General features: G+C 39.0%; 3 protein-coding genes across 6 annotated transcripts; 1 reads left to right on the top strand and 2 right to left on the bottom strand.

Moving 5' to 3' along the window:
• Positions 1 to 1,513: 1,513 nt before the first annotated feature.
• gnb3a (guanine nucleotide binding protein (G protein), beta polypeptide 3a) lies at positions 1,514 to 9,458 on the top strand. Of its 2 annotated transcripts, none has more exons than XM_004077988.5 (9): positions 1,514 to 1,708; positions 4,902 to 5,022; positions 5,179 to 5,324; positions 5,445 to 5,508; positions 6,650 to 6,812; positions 6,886 to 6,952; positions 7,044 to 7,245; positions 7,323 to 7,539; positions 7,781 to 9,458. In XM_004077988.5, exons 2-9 carry the CDS (start codon positions 4,966 to 4,968, stop codon positions 7,885 to 7,887), a joined length of 1,023 nt encoding a protein of 340 aa, XP_004078036.1. In that variant the 5' UTR covers positions 1,514 to 1,708; positions 4,902 to 4,965; the 3' UTR covers positions 7,888 to 9,458. The 2 variants fall into 2 exon arrangements, with proteins under 2 accessions (XP_004078036.1, XP_078789654.1); XM_078933528.1 differs by lacking the exon at positions 1,514 to 1,708 and adding an exon at positions 3,008 to 3,329.
• Positions 8,931 to 11,709, bottom strand: cdca3 (cell division cycle associated 3). Its single transcript, XM_004077987.5, has 6 exons — positions 11,545 to 11,709; positions 10,844 to 10,991; positions 10,639 to 10,756; positions 9,633 to 10,553; positions 9,487 to 9,554; positions 8,931 to 9,325 (listed from the first exon to the last, which is right to left on the bottom strand). The coding sequence occupies exons 2-6, from the start codon at positions 10,973 to 10,975 to the stop codon at positions 9,233 to 9,235; spliced, it is 1,332 nt and encodes a 443-aa protein (XP_004078035.1). The 5' UTR covers positions 10,976 to 10,991; positions 11,545 to 11,709; the 3' UTR covers positions 8,931 to 9,232.
• A 378-nt stretch (positions 11,710 to 12,087) lies between these two features.
• pex5 (peroxisomal biogenesis factor 5) lies at positions 12,088 to 22,834 on the bottom strand. Of its 3 annotated transcripts, XM_020710597.3 has the most exons (17): positions 22,599 to 22,833; positions 20,559 to 20,715; positions 20,403 to 20,441; positions 20,123 to 20,240; positions 19,871 to 20,017; positions 19,061 to 19,145; positions 18,506 to 18,596; positions 18,155 to 18,277; positions 15,712 to 15,825; positions 15,292 to 15,375; positions 14,881 to 15,000; positions 14,556 to 14,699; positions 14,256 to 14,326; positions 13,823 to 14,044; positions 13,537 to 13,702; positions 13,281 to 13,438; positions 12,088 to 13,088 (listed from the first exon to the last, which is right to left on the bottom strand). In XM_020710597.3, exons 2-17 carry the CDS (start codon positions 20,670 to 20,672, stop codon positions 12,842 to 12,844), a joined length of 2,043 nt encoding a protein of 680 aa, XP_020566256.1. In that variant the 5' UTR covers positions 20,673 to 20,715; positions 22,599 to 22,833; the 3' UTR covers positions 12,088 to 12,841. The 3 variants fall into 3 exon arrangements, with proteins under 3 accessions (XP_020566256.1, XP_011483755.1, XP_011483756.1); XM_011485453.4 differs by lacking the exon at positions 15,712 to 15,825; XM_011485454.4 differs by lacking the exons at positions 15,712 to 15,825; positions 18,155 to 18,277 and having other exon boundaries at positions 22,599 to 22,834.
• Between the last annotated feature and the right edge of the window lie 919 nt (positions 22,835 to 23,753).

Raw genomic sequence — 23,753 nt, 5'->3', positions numbered from 1 at the left:
TAATTTTGATTATGCAATTTTTAGCCAAAATGAAAAAAAAAAAAAAACTAGGTCATTTTCTAAGACGTTATTTCAGCAGAGCGGCTATGGTTAATCAGAAATTTGCCTCTGAGTTGTTTGTCTGTTGGTGTGGAGTAAACCCACCTCTACTTTCCATCATCCATCTGTTTACATTCTCTCCTACTAGCTTGCAGTCCCCTCACATCCCCAACCTAACATTACCAGTGCAACAAAAATGGCGAGCAATACTGGAGCTATCCAGCCGTACAGTTTTGAGTTACATTCCAGCTCAGACGAGGAAAACAAAAATCTACACGGATCTATTTGTCCGTGTTTTGGAGGCATCTGATCGTGGCATCTACGCTTTTCCCAACTGCATTTTTTCTTCTGCTCCTGACTTGCAACAATTTGAATTAAGAAATACTCAGAAATGCAACTTTAATCTTAATTTTCTTTATATATATATTCTCCATCATTAGAAATCTGTCACAAGAACATGTATAAAAACAGAATTACCGGAGAGGGTGTTCTATACAAGCTTACACACACTCATCTACATTTCTAAATCTATTTTAGTTAAGACACCGGAACTGTAAAAGCGTTTTTGTTTTTTGGTTTAGGTAAACATTTTGACTGCTTTCACTATTGTTCCCCCAAACACACTGCGCATCCTCCAAAGTAAAGTTCATCATAGTCAGGATCACACATTCATAATTACAAGGAGAACAAAAATGTCTGCACCAAAATGTCAAAGTGCCTTAAAAAGTTAACAGTCATTAAAAACAAAAAGAACATTTGCAGGAACCCTAAATGATGGTCCAATGTTGATACACACCTTTTTTGGAGGATGTACAAAATAGTAAATTCAGTGAGATTGTTGCAGACCATTTGGGTTAAATTGTCACCTACGTGATCAGAGCCGGCCTCATACAAATATTCAATTTTTACTTTAAATTCTGTATTTTTGTTATAGGGTTTAGTTTTTTGAATATCCATGCAGACAGACTTTCAAAAGTTGGTTGTTAGTCACAGGTCCTCTTTGCATGGGGCAATAAGAACAGATATGCAATACACTTTGCCAATGTATAGTAACATCTTCATTCTATTTTCACATCAGTTAATGGACACAAAAAGCTTATTTTGCTTAGTCAGTTTTCTCCTCTTCTACTCTTTGTCTTAACCTTTCTTAATTAAGGTCACATCTGGTTTACAAAACAATCTCTCCTGTCCATCATATATCTCAACAGGACTATCCTAACACCATAAAAAGCCGTGCTACCAGATCCTCTATTTTTCCTCTTCCCCTCCCCTCCATAATTTCCATTTCTTCATTTCTGACAGATTTCCCCCCTCTGCTCAGGTCTTGTGACCCCACAGCCTTGATCTGTGCCTTGTTTGGTTCCCCCCGCTGTTTCCTCTTCGTTTCTGCCTTTTTGACCACTACCTCCCTCAGCCCTGTTTTTTGCCCATCCCAGGCTTTATCCCTTCATCACTGATCTCCCTTCATCCCTCCAATCCTCATCTGTTCCTCATAGGAGCAGTGGGCTGAGTGGGCGACGGACAAACATCACGCTGTGTGTGACACCAAAAGTGAATGAGTGGAGGAGCCGTGGAAACACACTGGCAAGACTTATGACAACGACCCGAGGAAGGAGAGTGAACGAAGAGTGATAAGAGGTCTGCACACCTTGAGAGGAGCCTTTCACTGGTGAGTGGACGGTCATGTGGTCCTACTACACACTTTGTAGTCTTTTGTTCAAAACTGAGGGTCAGAGAAAACTTGATTTTAAGCTTCAGTTAGTTCATAAATACATATATTTTGGCTTCATTTTTTAAACCTTTATTTCAGGGTTTTTCTTTCAAATTAAATTTGGAGATTTTGAAAACATGCAACCAACTTTCAGTACAATGTTTTGATGTAAAACTTGTACTGGTACAAGTTAAATCCTCTACGATTTTTCCTGCGCTTGTGCCACATACAACAAGAGGATTTACATGTGAGCAGAACACATTGCTGGTATTATTGTACTGTCAGATAATCTGAGCTGAAAGCAAAAGTCTCGTGTTGTCTGATACTTAATGCCATCAGACGTACTCGGAGGATAAAATTGCATTAAGTTGCTTTTTCTGCAAGCACTGATCTTGGTGTAAAAGTGAGGATTAAACTCTGAATGTTTTCAATTTAAAATAAAAAGCTTGAGGGCACCGATTGTGTTGGCAGCAGGGATAAGAACAGTTGTAGAATGAATATAACAAAGCGAGATTGACACATTTCTTTACAGGATCAAATCCTGTCCAGAAAGGAAATATTTGTTTAGCAGTGTTGACAATAAAAGGGACATTTTAGTGACGCAAAAAAACATAAAATTCTAAGTTTATTTGGATGTTGTCTCCGACAATAATGCAAAAATATATCAAATTTGTCTCTTTGGAGTTTGTCAATTAAAATAAGTTAAAGCCGTATTTATGCAAAAAGTCAAAATGTTCAATTTTTGTCAGGATTTATGTAATGTCATAGATATGTCGCTGCTGCACTTCCCAATTCCTCCAAAATACCTCCACTTTTTTATCTCTCCATTATCATATCTATCTTTTTGCTCCCATTCTACCTCCCCCCACATGCCCCCTCCCTCCCTCCCTCCCTCCCTCGTTCTCATCCCACTATCTGCCCCCACATCCCTTTCTCCATCTCTTATCCAGATGTAAAGAGCAGTCAATAATCGGATGAGAGCAGATTTGATTCAAAAGGCTTCCCTTAAAATCTCAGTCAGTAGGATTTAAAACTCACTCTCCTGCCTCGCCACTTACCCTCCACCCCCTTCGATCCCCTACCTTCCCTCCTCTCTGGTGGTGTTAATGCACTCCACCATCAAGCCACCACTGGCAGTCATTTAATCACACAAAACAATAAGCAGGGCCCCTGACGACAATGGCAAAAGGGCAGTATCACAACTAAAACACTTAAGCCTTTAGCCCATATTACTGTTCTACATCTGGAACAAAAAATACCAAATCCCCTGTCGTTAACTGCAGGACTGTACCACCACAAAATGCCACGAGTCAACTCTCTAATTTTACTGAAGCGTGTTTTGGGCCATCATTGTTATATGGAGCACAATAGCAAGGAATTAAATCAGTTCTCTTTTCTCTTGGAGTGCTGCATCACTCCGTTCCCCACCTTTTTCCTTTAAACAAATCCGAGGCAAATCGACTTGGTCATATGTTATGACAGAGACTCTCATTCAAATACTGAAAGTGAGAAGGAGAGACTGCTGTGGAGGCTCAAACAATAAAACCAAGTCAGAAATTTCATCCCATCAATTTTTAAGGTAAGAAAAAAAAGAATCTAAATTGTCAATTTATTGCGTGATAGATTATAATTTAATTAAGATAAACAGTACATTTTAAGTTCTTCCACATCTAATAACCTCATTTAAATTAATAGAAAGATTATAGTTGATTTTTATTTTGTAATAAAATCTAAAGATGTTGCATTTAGTATGATTTTTTTAAGTCACTTCCTCGAACTACTTAGGACTCTGTTCAGAGAATTTGTGTTTATTCCATTTATTCACACTGTATTAGTTTAACCATTAGGTGATTGGTTATTGGCTAAATACTGCCCATTTAATCAAGACATTAGCAAATTTAATAGCCATCAACATTAGGTGAGAGCTCAGTGGAGTGCAAAATGGCACAAACTCCTTTGTCTGTGATGTCAACTCTAGAGATGGCTGTCACAAATTTGATGGCCAACAGGTCAGAGAAAACAGTGGAAGCTGGCGTTTGTGATTTCACGAGTGGCATTATTTAAAGCAGTGGTCTCCAACCCTCAGGGACTTGATACAAGGTGAAAAGGGAAAAAAAAACACATTATGTTGTTTTATTATTTATCGATTCTGAAGAAACTTTTGCTTTCTTGTCACCCCATCCGTCTGTGAGTCTGGCTTCATCTGAATTCACTCACTACATAGTGCACTATTTGGTCCCAAGGTTAGCGAGTCGTGAGTAAATTCAGACAAAAACCACTTTCTTAACGCGTGTCGAGACACTTGACTCCGTCACATGTTTTTAATGCAGTAGTTACCTTCTCAAAGTGGCTAAATTGAAACTGCCAAGCAAGTAAAGTTGTAAAAAAGATAAATGTCTACAATCTAAAATGGAAACAGAAAAAGAGCCTTTAATTCTTGAAGGAAAAACAGCTGCATTTAACTGTCAAAATCCGTTGTATTTATTTCAAAAATGAATTTTTTGCTGAAGTTGGTTCAACCCATCAAGCTTGTATTTCCTGATATGCAGCGCCAGGCTTTATAAAGTTACAAGGATACTGCTAACGAAATTGCATTCACGATTATTATTTTATTTAGAAAATGTATTTATGTGGTTGTATCATTTAATTTATTTGTAATTAATCTGCTACACCTTTAAAGTTAAACAAGTTGGTTTCTGGTTTATAGGAAACTCTTTACCATATTTTAACGGTTTAAGGGTTAATACCACTAAAGACAGATTAAGCCAGCTGTAGACATATTTATTTAGAGTATGAACATCAACTTTTCTCTCAAAAGATAAGGGAAACCAAAAGTTAAATAAAATTAGAGACCTTGTACAAATTTATTTGATTTGTCATGAAGTCCTCCAATGTGTGTGCGCATTTCCAGTTCACGTGTAGGTGTGTCCTGTGGGTTTCTGTCAGGTCCTGCATATTTAGGAAAGTTTGCAAAGTAGACGAGGGGACCATTTGAATTACAAATCAGCAATTACTTAGAGAATAATACCAGGAAAGATAATACATGTGCATGATGTCACACAAGCAGGTGAAGGGTATTGGCACTTTTCCATTATTACTGATATGTAGCCTAAGATCCATGTTTTATTTTTCAAACCCTCTTTTCTCTCAGGAGTTTCAGCTTTGTGAGCATCTCTCCTTGCATTTGGTAGTGACGGTGCCTGACAACTACTGCCATGGGTGAAATGGAGCAATTGCGAAAGGAGGCAGACAGCCTCAAAGACCAGATTACGGTGAGTTGGAACGTCTATCTGTTCTAATCAAGAAAACCAAACAATCAAGCAATGCAATTTAAAAAATGTGGTTTATGTGACTCATCTTGGTGTTCACGTCTCCTCTGCACACCATCACTGGTGGTTACACCCTGTTCTGTTGCGTTTACTCCTCAGGCAGCTCGAAAGGCAGTTCAGGACACCACACTGCAGGAGGCAGCAGGTGGGATCAGTGTGGTGGGACGTGTGCAGATGAAGACCAGGAAAACTCTGAGGGGTCACCTTGCCAAAATTTATGCCATGCACTGGTCCACCGATGCTAAGTAACCATGCAAAAGCTCTACACTCTGCACACACAACAAATCCTGTGCTTGATCAATTCTGTGTCAGAAAATGAACTTTTTTTTCCTTGCTAGTTTATTGTTTGTCTGTTGACTCACCAGGCTGTGTGTCAGCGCCTCACAAGATGGGAAACTCATAGTGTGGGACACCATCACAACCAACAAGGTAGGGGGAAAAAAAACATTCAGTTATATCAATAGGGAGTGAAAAAAAGAATGATTACAAAAATGTGTATTTCTGATTAAACTAAACCAAATGTGGTAAAGCCTCAAAAACTTAAAACTCTTTCTCATGGGAAAATTACATTATTTTTTATCAATCAGTATTCAACAAATTTACTCAAAAACATCAGCTGAAATTTGGTTTAAAACTATTTTTACAGCTTTATTCTAGGTCAGGAGAAATATCTCTATTTGTTTAAGTTTTGTTTTCATTAAATTGAAGTTGGATTTAACTTTAGTTTTCTTTATTTTTTGGACAATTTAATTCATTAATGTTTATTCAAATTCTTAAAATGTATGTTTATAGATTGAAGTACCATTTACTTTTTCTTTTATTTCCATTTAATAGTGATTGTATTTACACCACAATTTCCACATAAGCATAAAAAATGAGTGTATTTGTAAATATCATAGTGTTACATTTCCAATATACTTTAACCCTTTAAAGTCTAATAAAATCAAATAATTGACAGAAAATTCACATTTCACAATTCACATTTTTTGGAATTGATGATATCCAGGAAAACATTTTTGCAATATCAATTGTTAACGAGATATAGATTGTATTAGTTATAATATATATAGTGATTTGGTAAGTTTTTGCTAACAACAATGTTAATATTAGATACAAAAATATTGTCATTCAAGTTCAGCAGAAAAGCACCTTATTTATTCGTTGTCTCCAATTTGATCCATGCATTTTTAACATGGTAAAACTTTATTTTAAAAATCAATTACCATTATTTCAATACAGCAATTAGTCTTTTAAAAGTATAAATAACAATAAATTGGATATTTTCACCATAAAGTTTTAAAAAATTAGATTTCAAGGTAGCAGCCATTTTGAACTGACCAGGAAAACACTTCTACTGCCCCTAGTGGAATGATGATGAACTACAGGGCAGAAAACAAGGACCAAGTTATATGCATTAGATTTTCAAGGAATGTTTGGATCATGCTAATAAGATGGGGGTCATAGAATGTGTGTATTAAAAATGATACACAAATGACATAATGACCACATAAAGGCAAATTTCCTAATCCGCTTTAAATCTAACCTCTGCATCCTTTCTGTCTGCATTCAGGTGAACGCCATCCCCCTGAAGTCTTCATGGGTGATGACGTGTGCCTATGCACCTTCAGGAAACCTTGTGGCATGTGGCGGCCTGGACAACATGTGCTCCATCTACAACCTGAAGGGCAAAGATGGGAATGTGAAGGTGATGCGTGAACTGGCAGCACACACTGGTGAGAAACCACCATTCACATTCATGTTCTTGTGTTTTTGTGCTCCTCATGTGGCTTGTGATTGGTTCTGCAGGTTACCTGTCATGCTGTCGCTTCATCAGCGACAGTGAAATCATCACCAGCTCAGGGGACTGCACTTGGTGAGAACAGCATGACTAAACTGCTGCAGAAAGCTGCTTCCAGTCACAATGTATTCAAAAAAGGGATGCTCCTTGTTTTCTTTCTCTGCAGTGTCCTTTGGGACATTGAGACCGGGACCCAAAAGACCGTGTTTGCTGGACATCAGGGGGACTGCATGTCTCTGGCCGTGTCCCCCGACTTTAAGTTTTTCATCTCAGGGGCTTGTGACTTCACCGCCAAGCTGTGGGACATTAGGGAGGGCACTTGCAGACAGACCTTCGGAGGTCATGAAAGTGACATCAATGCCATTGGGGTGAGGACGAGTGGGAATACACATTGCCCGATTAGTTTTTACAGACATCTGCCTTCTAACAAACGGCTGTCTTCCAGTTCTTCCCGAATGGCAATGCTGTGCTAACAGGATCTGATGATGCAACCTGCAAGCTATACGACCTTCGAGCCGATCAGGAGCTCATCACCTACCAGGACTCCAGCATCATGTGCGGGGTGACCTCTCTGGCCCCCTCTCTGTCTGGTCGACTGATCCTGGCTGGCTATGATGACTTTAATGTCAACATCTGGGACTCGCTTAAAGCTGAGAGAGTGGGTGAGTGCCATTCAGTTTATTTAGAAAGCAGTAATTCCAGACTGAGGCTGTCTTCTGGCTCCACACAAAAAGTTCAAATAATTCCACATTTTTATAATTTGAGTCAGTCCATCTTATTCCAATAAGATAAGATTGTTATAAGTGTATTTTTGATGCAGCTCATACAGTTCTACAGAACTACAGAACCAACATTTCAACGTTCTTTTGCCTTTCTTCCATGTTCCCTCATGTCATTGTTTAGGTGTGCTGGCCGGTCACGACAACAGAGTGAGCTGCATCGGTGTATCTACAGACGGCATGGCATGCTGCACAGGATCCTGGGACAGCTTCCTTAAGATATGGAACTGAGGCGGTTCCTCATCACTGAGCAGAAAGTAGTTAAAACATCTGCCTGGCAGAAAAATGAAGATTAGGAGTTTAAGTGAGAGACAAGAAGCCACATAGGGTGAGAGGAGGGTGTTTATTTGTGCCAAGTCCTATCTTATGTTGGAGACGGAATCTAAGGGAAAGGGTTTTCTCTTCTTGTCACAGTGCGTCCTTACCTTCCTTCTGACTATGGGGAAATTTGTGACTCAAAGGGGGGTGGGGGTGGGGGTCTCAGAAATTGCTTGTCCTAATAGCTATTTATCTTGTGGTTCAGATTGACAACAGGCAGGAGTCTTCAAAGGGTCTCCAAACAACAAATGTGTTGCCTCGTGGACATGGCAGCACCCAAGATGAGGCAGAATTGAAAATAAGCGACATGTGTGAAGTCAAACAAGCTCTTCTTAGGGGTTGGTTCTGATATAGAGATAATCATTGAAATGATGTAGTTTTTAGATTTTTTAGATTCCCTAACTAACAGGTTTTCATTTTCTACTGTTAAAGCTGTAGTTTGCTGAAATCAACATGTATGTTTTGACTGATTTAAGTGGATTTGTCAGATTTTAAGTACTTTTACAGTAGGAAAATGTTTTAAGATCTACTTGAGAAAGAAACTGGTTCACGGTGCACTTAAAAAATAAAAATTAAAAAAAGACTCATTCTCAGAACATCCCTTTGAACAAGGGTTTTGAGTATTTGCAGATTACTTTTTACCCATCATTCAACAGATAAGAGCATAAAGCTTAAAAAAGCAACCACTATTTGAACCTTTTTTTCCCCCCAAAATGATGCATGTTCAAAAACCACAAAGCAGAGATATACAATGAACATGGAGTTCCTCATCACATTGCCATTATTTCTGAGACATACAAAGTACTTTTTATATACTTTTTGTTTTCAAACCAGTAAAGTTAGAATTGATTTCTTTTTAGGAAACAAATAAAATCTAATTCTTTAGTGAATGGGGAAAAAAATGTCTTCTTTTTGTCTATGAAACAAAACATTATGGAACAATAAGCAGTCCTCTATGGCAGTGTCAAAATTTATTTTGTTGGCACAAAAATTAAGGTGAAATTTTCTGATATTATACAAGTTAGGGAAAATGTATTTACAAAAAAAAATTGAAAAATTTGTTTAGTAAAGCACAAATACAGCTTAAAAATAGCTATAAAAGGCTCAATATCATTTACATTTACACAAAGCAAAGGAAAGAAAATGCAGCCAATGATAAAAAGTGTGTATAAACACAAAAATTGGTTGGAAAATTGAAAACGTAAAAAGTTCAGGACATACAAAATGAGACGGCGTCAGTAAATAGTTTTGCAACATCTCATCTGTTCTCCTTATCCAGCGATACGGCCACCACTCTACGGTCCAGCTGTCCAAGCTTCTGCTTGTCCTGGGCAGACATCTTTACTTTCACCTGGGTAATGAGGGGAATGTTTAGAGAAGAACTTTTCACTGGGTTCAACTTTGTCCACAGCAATGTTCTTATTAACTAAACTGAAGGAATTGACTGTAACCACTAAAGCCTCCTGAATAAATGGTAAACTGCAGTTGTCTTCTGTGAGTGCATGTTCAAACCTGAGCGCGCTGATTTCGGGGAGAGTTGTTATCCTTCAGGATCTGCAGCGGGGAGCGGCCCTCGGCATCTGAGTAGAAAAAAAAAAAAAGTAGTTAGGCCACATCCTAAAGAAATAAGGGAGTGCTTCCCACCACCACAAACACACCTTTTTGCTTCGGTTTTCCTGTCTTGCCTTTGTTTTCATTGGCGATGTTCTTAACTGCAACACGAACGGCAAGAGGGGAGGAGCCTCCTCTGCCATTATGACCCTGCGCAACCTTGGCTCTTAATCCAGTGGCACCAAAGCCTTTACCTAACCACTGCGGCTTGAATTCCAGTTGGCTGGGACTCCTCGGGTCAAAGGTGGGACAACAGATTCCAGTACTGACCGGTGGCTGCTTTAGTTTGGAAGGAGTTGGTTGATTATTTAGCACAGAAGGCACAGAAAATTCTCCACCGAGCTCACTAGGCCCTTCAGAAGATGGAAGGTTCTCCTTTTTTTTTGGCTCTGCAGAAGGCATTGGAGCAGCAGATGGGTCCACATCAGAAGAAGCCGGGGGCTCCGATGTCTCTGGTTTAACTATGACAGAAGGAAGGGCATAGGAATGATCAGCACCGTCCCCGAGAGCCTTCACTTCAACACTAGGTTCTGTGAAGAAGCTCGCTTCGTGATGCACATCAGCGTAGATTTGAGCTGAAGTTGCCCCTTCGTGGCATGTTATCAGGCTCATGCTCAGTCTATTGTTAAGAGGAGACGCGCTTGCTTCTTCGGCCTCCTCAAAGGTAATATCCGTCTCAGTTTCTATCTCCACTTCGACCTGAGGATGCTCCAGAAGCACAAAGGGACTGCAGACACTCTGCAGGGATGGATGAACAGGGGTGGAGAGAAGATTTGCATGTTCGGCTAACGAGCCAAAGTTTTTGCTCGAGTGAGGATTGAGCAGTGGCACAGTGGAAGCCAGTTCTTCACCCTCAAGGACCTCCTCAACAGCATCTGTGAAGTGTTTCTGAGGGCCTTCTGCAGCTTTGCCTTCAGTCTCATTGTGGAACAGCATACCAAGGCGGCGAGCTAAAGACCCAACTGTTGCTATTAGAAGAAAATGAAAGGTAAAAATCAGACTTCGTTAGCAAAACAGGGGAAGATTAAAGGCTCATTCAAAAAAATTATTTACCTCTCATAACCTCTCTGACAGGAGTGCGGGTTATGCCAACTGTAGGTGAGCGAGGATCTGTTATGGCCAGGGGACACTCGCCTTTTAATTGAGAAACATTGGACTCCTGTTCTCCTACCTAAGATGCACAAATATGAATTGAATTGTTAGAATTTGCAGTTGCAGCAGCAAATAAATATGCAAACAAAATAAAAAATAACCTCACTTGAATGGGTGTTCGATCTATGCCGCCTGAGGGAGAGCGAGGATCAACCAGATGGCTGATGTGGGTTTTTTTAAAGGCTGGTTCTGGCTTCTTCTCTGCTGGCACAGCCGACTTGCTCTCACTTGATCCCATAATGATTTTATTTTTCCTGCATAATTTTAAGAAATAAATAGCAAGTCAGGTGGATTTGTAGAAAAATAAAAAACTTCGACAACTATGAACATGCAGTATGTTTCACATCTAACTCTGTACAATTTAGTAAACTTTCAGGATAGAATTGGAAATTTTATATATTTTTTAAATATATTTTTTTACGTATCTTGAAAAAGGTATACTTTCATTAAAAGTATGTGTACTGAATGGTAAAAACAACATGCATTCAGTGAGTAGGAATCACATTTGAGTAATATTCAGGTTTTTCTAATCTGCCATTTCCTTTCTACAGCATAATTTACAGTTTAAATAATATTAAGTAATATTAATTAATTAATTTTTGTTCTTCAACAAAACGTTCAAATGTGAATTAGACATGTATGCAAAGATCATCAACTGGCAACTAAACTAAGTCAGCGTGAATAAACAAGTACGATTTAATTCAAAATGTGCTTCTATCTTTAGCCAAACGGCGGCTAAATGACCTTATGACCATAAACAAGAACACATATTTCACGGACATTGACCAAAATGTTGAACAAACATACCTTATACAAGACAAAGAAATCGCACTCTGACACCGACCCTCTCGGATACTGACAAATCCAAGACAAACGACATAAACAGGAACACTCAACTTTTAAAACATTTAAATGTCGTGGGCTGCGTGGTTGTTACATTCAAACGAGCCAATAAGAAAGCACTTCCGCTTTAACTACGCAGTGCTCATTGGCTTAAAAGTTGTACCTCATTAATATTGGGCGTGGCTACCACTGATAACACAGTTGACCGTTGAAAAATGTCCGCACAGCTAGCTTATCATTTACTTTTCAAAGAAATACATTTTCAATTGGGAAATTTACCGCCATCAAGCAAACTTTCTGCCATCAAGCAAATGCGATCATTATAATAAATAATTTTGCATTAAAGTAATTTATTTACGTACATATATGCTCGTTTCTACTTTTCCACTACACATCGAATAGCACGTGCTTATTTAATGTATGTTCTGGTTTCCTAAATGGTCAGTCTTCCATCATCTACGACTATTCTTTCCCCGCAGATAATGTTTCAAGACCCAACAAACCAGATATCTGCAATCAAAGCTTTATTGCCGAATATTATATTAAAACCTTGCAGTCAGGGTACAAGCAGCCTGAACACAATTGTAGTGCACCATTATATTACAATCAACATTATGGCATATGCAGCTATTTACAATGAAACAAAATTTGTTTTACAAGAGAAAATACAGGAAAGAGGGCAATTTAAAGGTACCCTCCCCCAAACTAAATGCCCCCTCCCAAGCAACCATAACATAATACAAGTAACAGTCCTGCTGGTATTCTAGATATGGTGATGGCAGAAAAATTATCAAAGAAAATTTAATTTAAATTAAAATAAATTTGTAGTCTAAATCATTTGACTTGAAGCTGCTCTTGTTTTTAGCGCTGCATCACCCGTGTACCGTCGTCTGCACACGTGCCAGAGTGAGCACAGTCTGACTTGGCGCCACTTACTACAGAAAACAAGGAAATTACTCATGCGTTTGCCTATTTTATCTTCCAAAGGTTTAGTATTACTGCACCTCAATTGTTCATACAAACTCTCGCTTGCTGCTTCCCTCCACCCACTGACAAATACTGCAAACCTGGTAAACATGGTCATCTACACAAATAACCACATGATAAAAATAGTGTCTAGCACAGTGGATATCACAGTGTCTTCCTCTGGCATGTTTCTTTACATCAAACCATTAGGTTTCAGCATTTTTATTCAGTCATCCAAACATTTATCTCCCAGCAAAGCACATTCACACTTGATGAACCCTCCCCTGACTGGTCCTCATTCCGTCCCACCATCAGCGTCCCTCTGGCTGAAATGAGCCAGCAGCATATCCAAGTCTCGCCGGTCAGCTGCTGCGTACAGAGAGCTCTCGCCCATCATGCTGAGAGCCATGCGCAGGGTTGACCAGATGTTGTCAGACATCACTGTTCCTGTGATACCTCCAGGGCCCTGCGGAGCTCTCACACCGTCACCCGCAGCCTGCCGCTGCAGAGACAGAGCTTCCAGGAAGTGCTCCACAGCCTCTCTGCGAAGTTAAAAATAACAAAAATTTTAGATGGTGCAACATTTAAATCCCATTCAGTCAACTATTATCAAAGAGCAACTACGTTTATTCTGATATGTTTGCTTGAAACTAGTTTTGGTTAACTAGTATTATAAACAAAACAAAAAGATTTTTTTTAATTTTTTTTTTTACAAAATTTAAAAGGCTCCCCACCTGTGGGCACCTAAGTTAACACAGCTGATTCCCAAATTATAGCGACTGCGGACAAAACCTGGCTGAAGTTCCAGAGCTCTCCTGTAAGCAGCCACAGCCTCTTCTGATCGGCTTCCGTTAGCTAAAGTGGCTCCCAGTTTATTCCACAACAGATAATCCTGTCAGGAAAAAAAAAGAAAGGCAAAAAGCAGAATAAAAAAAAAATTCACACACACAGTACGTTATGAATATCTCAGAAGAGGATCTTTGCTTTAACCTGGGGAGTGACGGAGAGGGCAGCACTAAAGCAGTCCACCGCTTTGTCATATTCTCCACTGAGGTTAAAGAGGACTCCTAAGCCACACTGCAGCTGTGGGTCCACCTGGGTGGGGTCTGCATTGGCTGCACGCAGGAACATGGACTGAACATCAGTAAATAGCGACCTGTGTAAAATAACCAATAAGAAAAAGTGGAAAAATTTCAGTTAAAACTGCCACGCAAAAAAAAAGAAGATAAATACATAAATATTTAGAGGCTTAAATTTCCTCATCTACCACACTCACTCTGGCAAAAGGGACCCGAACCTCTCGCTCTCCTTCTCCCTGTTTCCAGGACCGTCTTTTTGGCGTTCATGCTCATGCTGCTCCCACACAGAGCGATATTTAGGATTGTGCTTTAACCAGTCACGAAGAGTCTCACAGGCCTGCCTGTGCAGCGACTCATTCGTAAAGCTAACAGCCAGCGCCATCAGTGCTGTCAAATTGTCCTTTTTCAGATCTATACACCTAAAAATAACAATGGGAGGAGGAAAAATGTCACTCAAAGAAATTAGAATATATATTTTTGTTTCCTACCTATTGCTTAAAACAGAATTATAGAAAATGGTTTAGCTAAATATTATTTACTGCACTTAAACTTGCAGCACTTCCTGGCGAGACAGATTTCTGCTTTGAACATTAAGCCTGTAGGCTGGATTTTTCACTTCTGCATTCTGACCTGCGGAGGGCGCTGATGGCAGCAAACTCTTGCTCGTTTTCTGCTTGACAGGTACCCAGATATTGCCAAGCCTGCAATTTAAACGTAAAAATAGATACACTTTATTTCACACTCACCTTTTAAATGAATAAACCTCGTTAATAAAAAAAAATATTAAAAGAAAAAGAATTACTATTGGTAATTTAATAAAACCATATTTTGCTTTCTGTTAAAAAGAAATGCCACAAACTCAATGTGGACTCTTTCCATTACAAAATGAAAAAAAATAAATGTTTAGCAACTAAAAACAGGAAATCTCACCAGCTGGTTGTCTGGTTCCTTCTGTACCGCACTTTCAAAGAACCGTACGGCTCCAGGAATGTCCCCTGCCTCCATCCTTTTAACCCCCTCTGACAAAGGGTCTGGGTGGGACAGGTAAGGATTGTCTTCTTCAAATTGATAACCCTAAAGTAAACAGAAAAAAAACACAACCAAACTGGTCAAAATGTTTTGATGATGATGAATCCAATGACAAATTATAAACAAAAGAACCTCTCGGGCTTACAGCAGAATGTAATACAACACAAGGTTTCAACATCAGCACCATTTCTCAAAGGATTCGAGCATGGAGGAGGTTGACAGCTACCTTGTCATAAGAAGAGCTGAGTAACTGATCAAAGTCAGACAGCCAGGGATGGCTCTCTGCATCTCTCTTGGCCATCTCCTCCCACTCCTGCTGCAGCTTCTCCCAGAAATCCACATCACTCTGACAAAATGACACATCCATTTTACAGTTTCCCACACAGTTCAAATCATTTCTCTACAGTGCAGACACTATTTGACTTTTGTTATCCACAGAAAAGCGTGGATGGCTTGAACGACCGTGTCAAGAAATAACTTCAACTAAAACAGGATTATTTTGCTTTAATAAGGACATATTAAGATAAAATTCTTGATTGGATTTCTCCTCCTTCCTCTAAATTTATAACAAAAAGAGCTAAATCTCCTGAGTATCGGACAAAAGCTTTGGGTTTGGACTTAAAAAAGTTTGGCTCACCTCCACTGCAGCTTTGGCTTGATGAAAATCCGGCCCTGTTGTTGTGAACTCATCTACCCATGCTTCAGCCGACTCCTCTGAAACCTGTAGAACAATAAAACCATTGGCAGCGGATGACAGAAATCTACTAGCTAAGAAATCTGATGAGAATGGAGATCTGGGATGCTTCAAGCAGAAACATAACAACACAAGTATTGCAAAAGCAGCAGGAATGACAAAAGGGGAAAAAAGCCTTTTTCCTACTCCTTGCTTATTAAAAAAAAAAAGCCTGAAAAGGCTAAATGAATGTCGGCTGGGCTTATCTAAGAGTCTAAATGACAGATAAAAATCTATCAAAAAATACTAGAAGCAAAGCTCTAATAAAAAACAGGCACAACTACCCCTATATCCCTAGTGCTGCCGCCACTGCAAAGGTCCTACCTGCCTGATGACTTTGGCCCACTGCTCTGCTTGTTTAGCTTTAACTTTCTCAATCTTCTGACTCATCTCCTGCCGTTCCAAGGGAAGACTTCCTCCCCCCGTCTCCACCAGGAACTATGACGTGAGGTGGAAGGGTTTGGCGAAGGCACATGGGGCAATGATTTGAGGGTAAGGAAGCGGTGGGTAGGGAAAATTTTTGGGGGTGGTTGGTGGAACAGAGTTGTGTGGTTTTTTTTTTGTCTATGTTACATGACAAATGTAAAACATGAAAGGGGATGGCAAGCCGAAATGAGCAAAGCACATGACAATGTTGCATGATTATGAATTAAACTTAATCTAACTGGGATAGTCTATTTTTCTTTGGGTTGAGAAGGCAACATTTCAGCAAATAAGACGTGCTAAACAGCAGGAAGATAGTCTATCCTGTCAAATCAGCAGATAATGAATGAATAAATGAAACCAGCAGACACTAAAAACAAAGTTGGACACTAAACCCTGCAGTACCATGCTATAATAATGTGATTCACCTTTTGGGGTTTTGCTGATTTTTTAAAAACGTTTTTTCATTTTTACAGCACATTGTGCTCTGCATCCTGATTGGCTGTAGACCACTATCAATCAATCTGCCTCATGCTGCATCTCCTTTACAGAAAGCGTTCAGCTTGACTAGTTTACATCAATCTTTGCTTGCTACCAGCGTAAAATCGGAAGTGCCAGACTTTTTTGTTTTTGTTTTACAAAGGTTTGAATCTTTGAGAGTTAAAACAAGAGAGAATGTGTGAGAATGTTAAAGTTTGTAGTGAGGTTTTACAGCCTTAAACACACAACACAGTGTTAATATTAAAAAGTAAAAATCCTGTAGATTCTGTTTATCGCAGGTTATTTGTAGAAAGTAGCCCCTGCAATAAACGAGGGTACTGTACTGAAAACTACCAGTTTGTCGATAAAACGTTAACTAAAAATGAAGTTACATTGTAACAAATACATTCTCAATGACTTATAAACTTCTTTTTAACAGCTCTTGTCTCACAGCAAGAAGGCTCATGTCTTAAAAGGTCCTGGCTGGGGGACCTGAAACAGAATCAATGGGGGACATTTCTGTGTGGAGTTGGTTTTCCGGCTTCCTCCCCATCCAAAAACATGCTTCATAGGTTAATAGGTTACTCTAAATTGTCCCTAGGTGTGAATGTGAGAGTGCATGGGTGTGTGATTTCTGGCCCTGAGACAGACTGGCGACCTGTTTAAAGTGTACCCTGCCTTTGCCCACGAGTTAGCCGGGATAAGCTCTGGCAGCCCCGTCACCCAGAAAGGGATAAAATGGGTTTAGAAGATGAATGAAAAGTCACCTTTTTATTCTTAAAAAAAGTGTAAGATGCAAAACATGATCGCAAAAATGAAAAATGTCATGTCAGCACCTCTTTTCAATCAGCGTAGCCAGTTGACTTCACTTCTACATTAGCTTTATAATTACTGTATTCATTTTATTTATGTTTTTGTTGGTGGCCAAGGATGTCTGTATTTTTGGGGAAAAAAGTTGACTTCTAAAATGTGACATTCACTTAAAGACCCACTCCAATGGAAATCGTGTTTTTAACATTTTCTAGCGGCATGATTTTTCTATGGAAGGCATATATTAAGTACGTTAAGCTTAAAATTGAATTTGAGGATTTCTTTATTGAAATTGTTGTGAATCAGATGCAGACAAAATAATGCAGTTGGAAGAAGACCTTATTTGTGACGTAGAAAATAACCAAGCTCCCTCCTCTGAGCTCTACATCAACGGGGAGGGGAAGAGGGGGCGGGGCTGCTTTGTGGAAACTCCTGCTGCTCTCCAGAAACTATGTCCTGGAAAACGGCAGGTTTCTTGATTTTGGCTAAAAACAGCATAATCATAGTTAAAAGCTATTGAGAAGACTTTGATCAATAGATGATTGGAAAGGGACTTTTTTATTTCTGAGCTGCAGTAAATTTAAATACTGATGGAACACTGAGCTTTTGCTACCAACAAGCTGAACAGCTCAGATGTTCGCCAACAATGTGTATGGTTAGATTCAAAGCCAAAGCTGCTCTGGCAAAATCTTCAATCACTGTAAAGCTTTTTAAATTCCCTGTATGAAAGTCGTATTGCCTCGAGTCACCATTTTAACACCTTAAACTTATTATTAAACCTAAACTAAATTTCTAAGAGGAAAAGCTAATCGTGCCGAGTTCTTCTTTTCAAAACAAATTGGATCTTCAGCACTGCGCAGCCTTGAGATTCCTACTACTAGGAAACTGGTGGCTGCTTTTGATTACCTTCATGGAAAATGGTGCACTGCATCAGATACTGGGGAGGTGAGTCACACTGCATAGCCTATGCAACATGAACCAATTTCATCCCCCCCCCCAAAACATACAGCTGTTAGTTGTAGCAATACCATCCTCAGAGGCCAGTGACTCCTACCTGGTTGAGGTTGGAGGCCCAGTTCTGAGCCTCCTCAGCCTGAGCTTTATCTGTGAGCTGTTTGTCTGCTCTGCTCTCCACTGTCACACTTCCCTCGCCAATCTGCCTAACGAATTTCAGGAACTACACAACAATGAGGGGAACAATAAAAAAAAGTAAAGAAAAAAAACTTTATATCACAAAATTGTTACTGAGCAGCGGTTTTAATTGGGGATAATTGGTTGTTTTTACATGACTCTTCTAATGGTTATAAAGCCAACACTTAATACTAAAGAACAAGAAACAATAAGGCGACAGATATGAAGGGAAAAAATACATGACTGATTCATGACAGAGCAGGACAGCACTCACCTCTGTGTTTTTTAACTTGGGGTCATCGACCTTTGCAACAAGTTCATTTGCCGTCTGCCTCAGCTCTTCTCCTGACTGATACTCTTTAGTCCTGCCAGACAAATACAAAATATACCACAAGATTGTAATAGAAGCAGAGCAACTGTTCTGTTATTTTCTCTTTATGTAGGTTGGAGATAATACTCAGGTTTGCTGAAGGCTGTGCTTTCAATAGACGTCAGTAGAAGCCAAGGCCGATATTCTATACATTAGCTTTAGAATTCAGACGGCCCTATATGTATGCATGGACAGCTCTGGGTACAATTAGCCTCAATGCATAAAGTTAGAAGAGGATAAAAGTAAATGGGTGGACATAAAACGACACATTCGCTTAAGAAAGCGTTCAAGGTTTAAATCTGCATTCAGATCTGTTATCGTTTGTCTCCCTTGGAGCTTTTCCTCTTTTGTTCCTGTAGGGGTGTCAGGCTGCCACTGCGCACTCACTGATGCTTGCCTGAAGGACTTTTTCCTGCAAACACTTTATTATCCACACGCTTTGCATGGCCCACCTCTCACCATTCACTTTCCTTGTCTCCAAGGTCTCCGAGCCACAGTTTCTCCTCAGACTGCTCTAGATACTCCTCTGCCCAGCGTCCAGGGTCTGGAGAGGAATACATTAAACAGAATAAATTAAAGTCCCCCTATGACAATTAAAAAAATGTTGTGTTTTGATTATAATTCTGAAGTTTTGAATCAAAATCCCACAACCTAAATGTTGTAAAAAGGCATATTTCATGTTTATCTGAAGCCTCCGTTTCCAAAATCTCCTCTACATGGGTGTGGCTGTTGGTGCTGAGCTGAGTAGCCCCACCTTTGATCAAGGGGCCAAACGCGGTTCGGCCACTTTGATTTTTTTCATACATGTGGTCAAAAACAAAATCCAGCCTTGGATGCACTTAAAATATGTGCAGGCAATGCAGCAATGCACCATCTTCTCTTCTCACGCACCTGAGCTTGTGCACGCCTGGCGGGGCAGATCAGGGAGCTTCTGCAATGCGCTTGCACTACTAGGCCATTGTGACATCACAACGCCTCATTCATATAAACAGCGCGTCTTTGCGTCAGTTTAATTGCCACTGATTTAAAAGGAGAAATACTCAGAAATGAAAAAAAGAAATTATTTTTTATTACATTTGTTCTCTTTCATAAGAAAAATGTCAGATATACATAAAAAAACAACAACATGATTTTTAATGGAGGGGGACTTTAAAGACATTTGTAATGTACATATTGTAGCTTATAAACATTAAAATGTGATAACAGTTAGATCCGCTAAATCAGTGAGACAACTGCAGTAAATCATAGACCGGAAGAAACTCCAGTTACCTGCAGCCTCAGCAATAAATTCTCTGGTCCAATCAGAATCTGCTGAATCACCAAGAGAGGTGAGACCCGGTGTGGTGGCAGAATCCGAACTGGAGAGGAACTCGGCAGCCCAATCACCAGAGAGGGCCAGTGCGGCCACATCAGGAGCTAAAACAAGAAGTGAGGATATCATTTTCTGAAATGTGCTGAGATCACATGGCAGAGAGAAAAATTGTATAAAATGTATGAATAAATTGGAAGAATGATGTGCACCTCTCTGTGGAGCTTGTCTGTAGCTTTGCTGATCGATCTGCTGCATTTCCTCTAATAGCTGACCCATGTCAAATGTGGTGGGGGGGCGTGGCGGGGCCTGAAGGAACTCATTCACCAACTGGAGCAAAAACCAAAAAAAAAAAGAAAAAACATTTCACAGCTGTAAGTATTTGAAAGATAGCTTTCATGCATAAAATATAACAATTCTAAAAACTTGAGGTGAATATTTCAAATATTTAAAAGGATATTTTAGTATAAAGGGACAGAAAACTAAACAGACCTCTTGTTCGGTTGCAATTTCAATAGGAGTTGGTGGAATCTGAGAAAAAGCGGTAAAGAAAACAGAACCGGTTCATTAAATGCATTTTATTCTGCTGTAATGGAATAAAAAAAACAGCTAATGTTACATTAGTTAGTAATGCCCAACATTACTCACTGCAGGGCTGGTGCGGTGCTGCCATGTCCCCTCTTCTTTGGTCATGTGACTGGCCAACTTCATGAGGGGATTGGCTCCACCACATTCGGCCTCCACCAATTCTCGCATCGCCATGGCAACGGAAGGAAGAGGCAAACCCCACTAGAGTACGTAAAAGCTAAAAAAAATAAATAAATAAGGATTGCGAAATACATGCATTTCTGTTTCACAACAAAAAATGAAAGCAACAGATTAAATAGATTTATGAACAAAGGACTGTTGTGCAAATGACAATAAAATGAATTAAAAATGACTGATTACTTTAACTTAGACTTTGACCAAAAAATGAAAAGGACTGGAAACAACTTTTATTGGCAAACTGAAACTCTAAATACTGCCAAAAACTTACCAAGACACTTTTTCACAAATATATTTATTTATGATTAAGATTAAGAATTAAATTATTTATTAGTGTCCGTGAACGTAATCATATTTGAATGAATAACTATCCTATGTTTGAAATATCTTTGTATAGATTTACATTTCTGTTGTTCGTCTTGTTTTTGCATTCTTTTTGCTCTGATTGCTTGAAATAAACCATTTCCAAATCCAAATCCAAATATTTAGAGCTATGACATATTGTATCCCAAACTATTCGTATCTGAAATCTGAACAAAAAAAATCAAATGTGTATTTTGTCACCAAACATAGTAAGATATCTGAGAGGAAATGCAGCATTATTAATATTCTTTAAAATCTGAGCTTCAAAGTATTATCTTGAATCACTTCCTGGTTTCTGTCAAGTGTTTTATTATAAATTAAACCTGCCAGTTGCTGCCATCTTACGAATACAATCACAAACATGCAATATTGCTCTTTCTTTTTACATTTTAGCTCCACATAAAAGGTCCAGAAAACGAATCATTTAACAGCTGACGAGCCAGATGAAGAGAAAGCCTGAGGGTTTAAACATTGCACAAAAAGCCCCATGCCTTGTCAACAAATTTAAAACTCCATCTGTCGCATTTTCATGCCAGTTAATGGCTTTTAGTGAACTGTTAATAATGAGGACACGGATTGTAAGCCTTGCAGCGCACGGGGATGTTTACCACACATTTACATAGTGAATCAAAATTGATTTGGGGCAATTTGTGCTTTCCCTGGGTTACAGTGTTCACAATGAAGAAAAGCTTTTATTCTGTATGGATGAGTGCATTCAGACTGCTGTGAGGTCTTAAAGCCTCAGGTCTGAAGGTCTGAGCTGTGTGGGGACAGACTCGTGTAAAAATGTTACAATCGCCTCTAGAATAGATAGATCAGTCACGATGTAAACATACACACAAGGATCTAATTATGAAAATAATAACAGTAAAAAATAAAAAACAAGGAATACAAGCTTGCATCAACTAAATAAAATAAAAAACAACTAATCACGTAAAGTATACATACATACATAAGAGAATTGCAATCTTTTTTTCTGTCCAACTGTCATCTCCCCAAAATAAATCTCATCGTTTTTAGTGTTGGCATAAGCATCCTAGTGAGTCACACCTCTGACCGCTGCATAATGATTAGGATCGAAGTAGTAAGAGGATTAACAAAGATATTAATAAAATATTGTCACAGACAACACATGCTGCCTTAGTTAGACACACGTCTACGTCACACTTCAGGTATTTGGAAGAGCAACGTAAATGTTTTAATCAAGGCAATCTTAATGTATCTTTTAAATGTGCACACATAGTTGGGAGTAACTACAAATATTGGCATCAGAGTGTACAGAGGTTCTGCACTAACCTAAGCTAACTGTAGCCTCAGTCCCAAACGGTAAAATTAGCTACATGTGTCAGGATGTGTTTCGTCTTTGTGTAGTCAACCTCAACCCATTAAAAACCCCAATATTAGACAGAAAGAAAACATATTAATACCTAAAGAGTTCGACTCTAACATAAGCATGGCTAGAGTTAGCTAACGAGCAGGTTACATGGTACAAAGATCATTCTTGTACGGCACAGTGAGTCCGAATTGAATAAGCATGGTGGTTGTTGTTGTTCATCTCACCGCCGACAGCTACTGCTGCTGCTGCCGCAGTCGCTCCTCTGTGGCCCGGGTGTCCTCTCTAGCTTCTGCTCCGAGGGCCGTGTCTGAATCTAGCACCGTTCGAACCGCAGCCGCTTTATGCTCCTAATGTTTATCTTCCACCTCCATGACCCACAGAACCATCCACAGACTCCTTTGAGATCTGCCGTACGTTACGTTACGTAGGTTACGTATATTCTTTAACGACGTTACGTAGGAAGAGAGAGAGAGAGAGAGAAGCTATGTTACATTGATTAAAATAAAATAGAATAAATTATACAATGGCCACTGATAATTGTTTAATTAAATTTCACATGCCAAGGTTATTTTCATTTAACCAAATTTTCTAATTTTCTCATGCCAATAGTAAACAGTAAAATACATCTTGTGTTTGGCTCACTTGAAGTTTTGCAGACATCATTTGTGTACCCAAATGATTTTTTTAAAACTTTTATTTCTAATCAGAAGAGGTTATTCTCTGCCAACATTGGTAGGTACACCATTAGCTGTTATTGTTATTAATTATAATATTACCATTCTTAGAAGCCAGTGAATCTTACCAGACTGATACTCTTTAGTCCTCCCACAAAAATAAAAACATTGCAATGTGATATACATTAACTTAAGCAGAACAAACTGTTCTGTTATTTTCTGCTCCTGTAGGCTGGAGAATTCAGTCATGTTTGCTGAAGGCTGTGTTTTATATAATTAGATATCAGTAGAAGCCAAGGCCATTTTTCCATACACTAGTTCTCCTTTAAAATTGTTTAGCCTTATATGAATGCATGGATTGAAATCATAGAAAACCTCATTAAATTAAATCAAACTATGTTTAAAAATACTTTAAATGTTCACAGTCAATATAAAAGTAAAACTGCTACCTTTTAGAAAACAGAGATATCAATTCAAAATGCATACGACTCATCTACAATCTAATAGGTAAAACATGGGGCTGCATATCAGAAAAACTTGCAATATCCAGTATTAGTGATCAATATTGTGATGACGATATTACTTGCGGTACATGAACAAATAGCAAAACAACCAAAAACATCTATCCCATTTCACTGGAACAGTTTAAAAATTATACTCCAAATGACCCTCGTCTACATAGGAGGCGAACATCTAACATAAAAG

This window comes from Oryzias latipes, chromosome 16 (genome assembly GCF_053564925.1).
Source record: "Oryzias latipes strain Hd-rR chromosome 16, Olatipes_Hd-rR_3.1".
NCBI classification, from domain to species: domain Eukaryota; kingdom Metazoa; phylum Chordata; class Actinopteri; order Beloniformes; family Adrianichthyidae; genus Oryzias; species Oryzias latipes.
The sequence above is the reverse complement of the archived record's forward strand: the minus strand, read 5'-3'. Positions and strand labels throughout refer to the sequence as shown.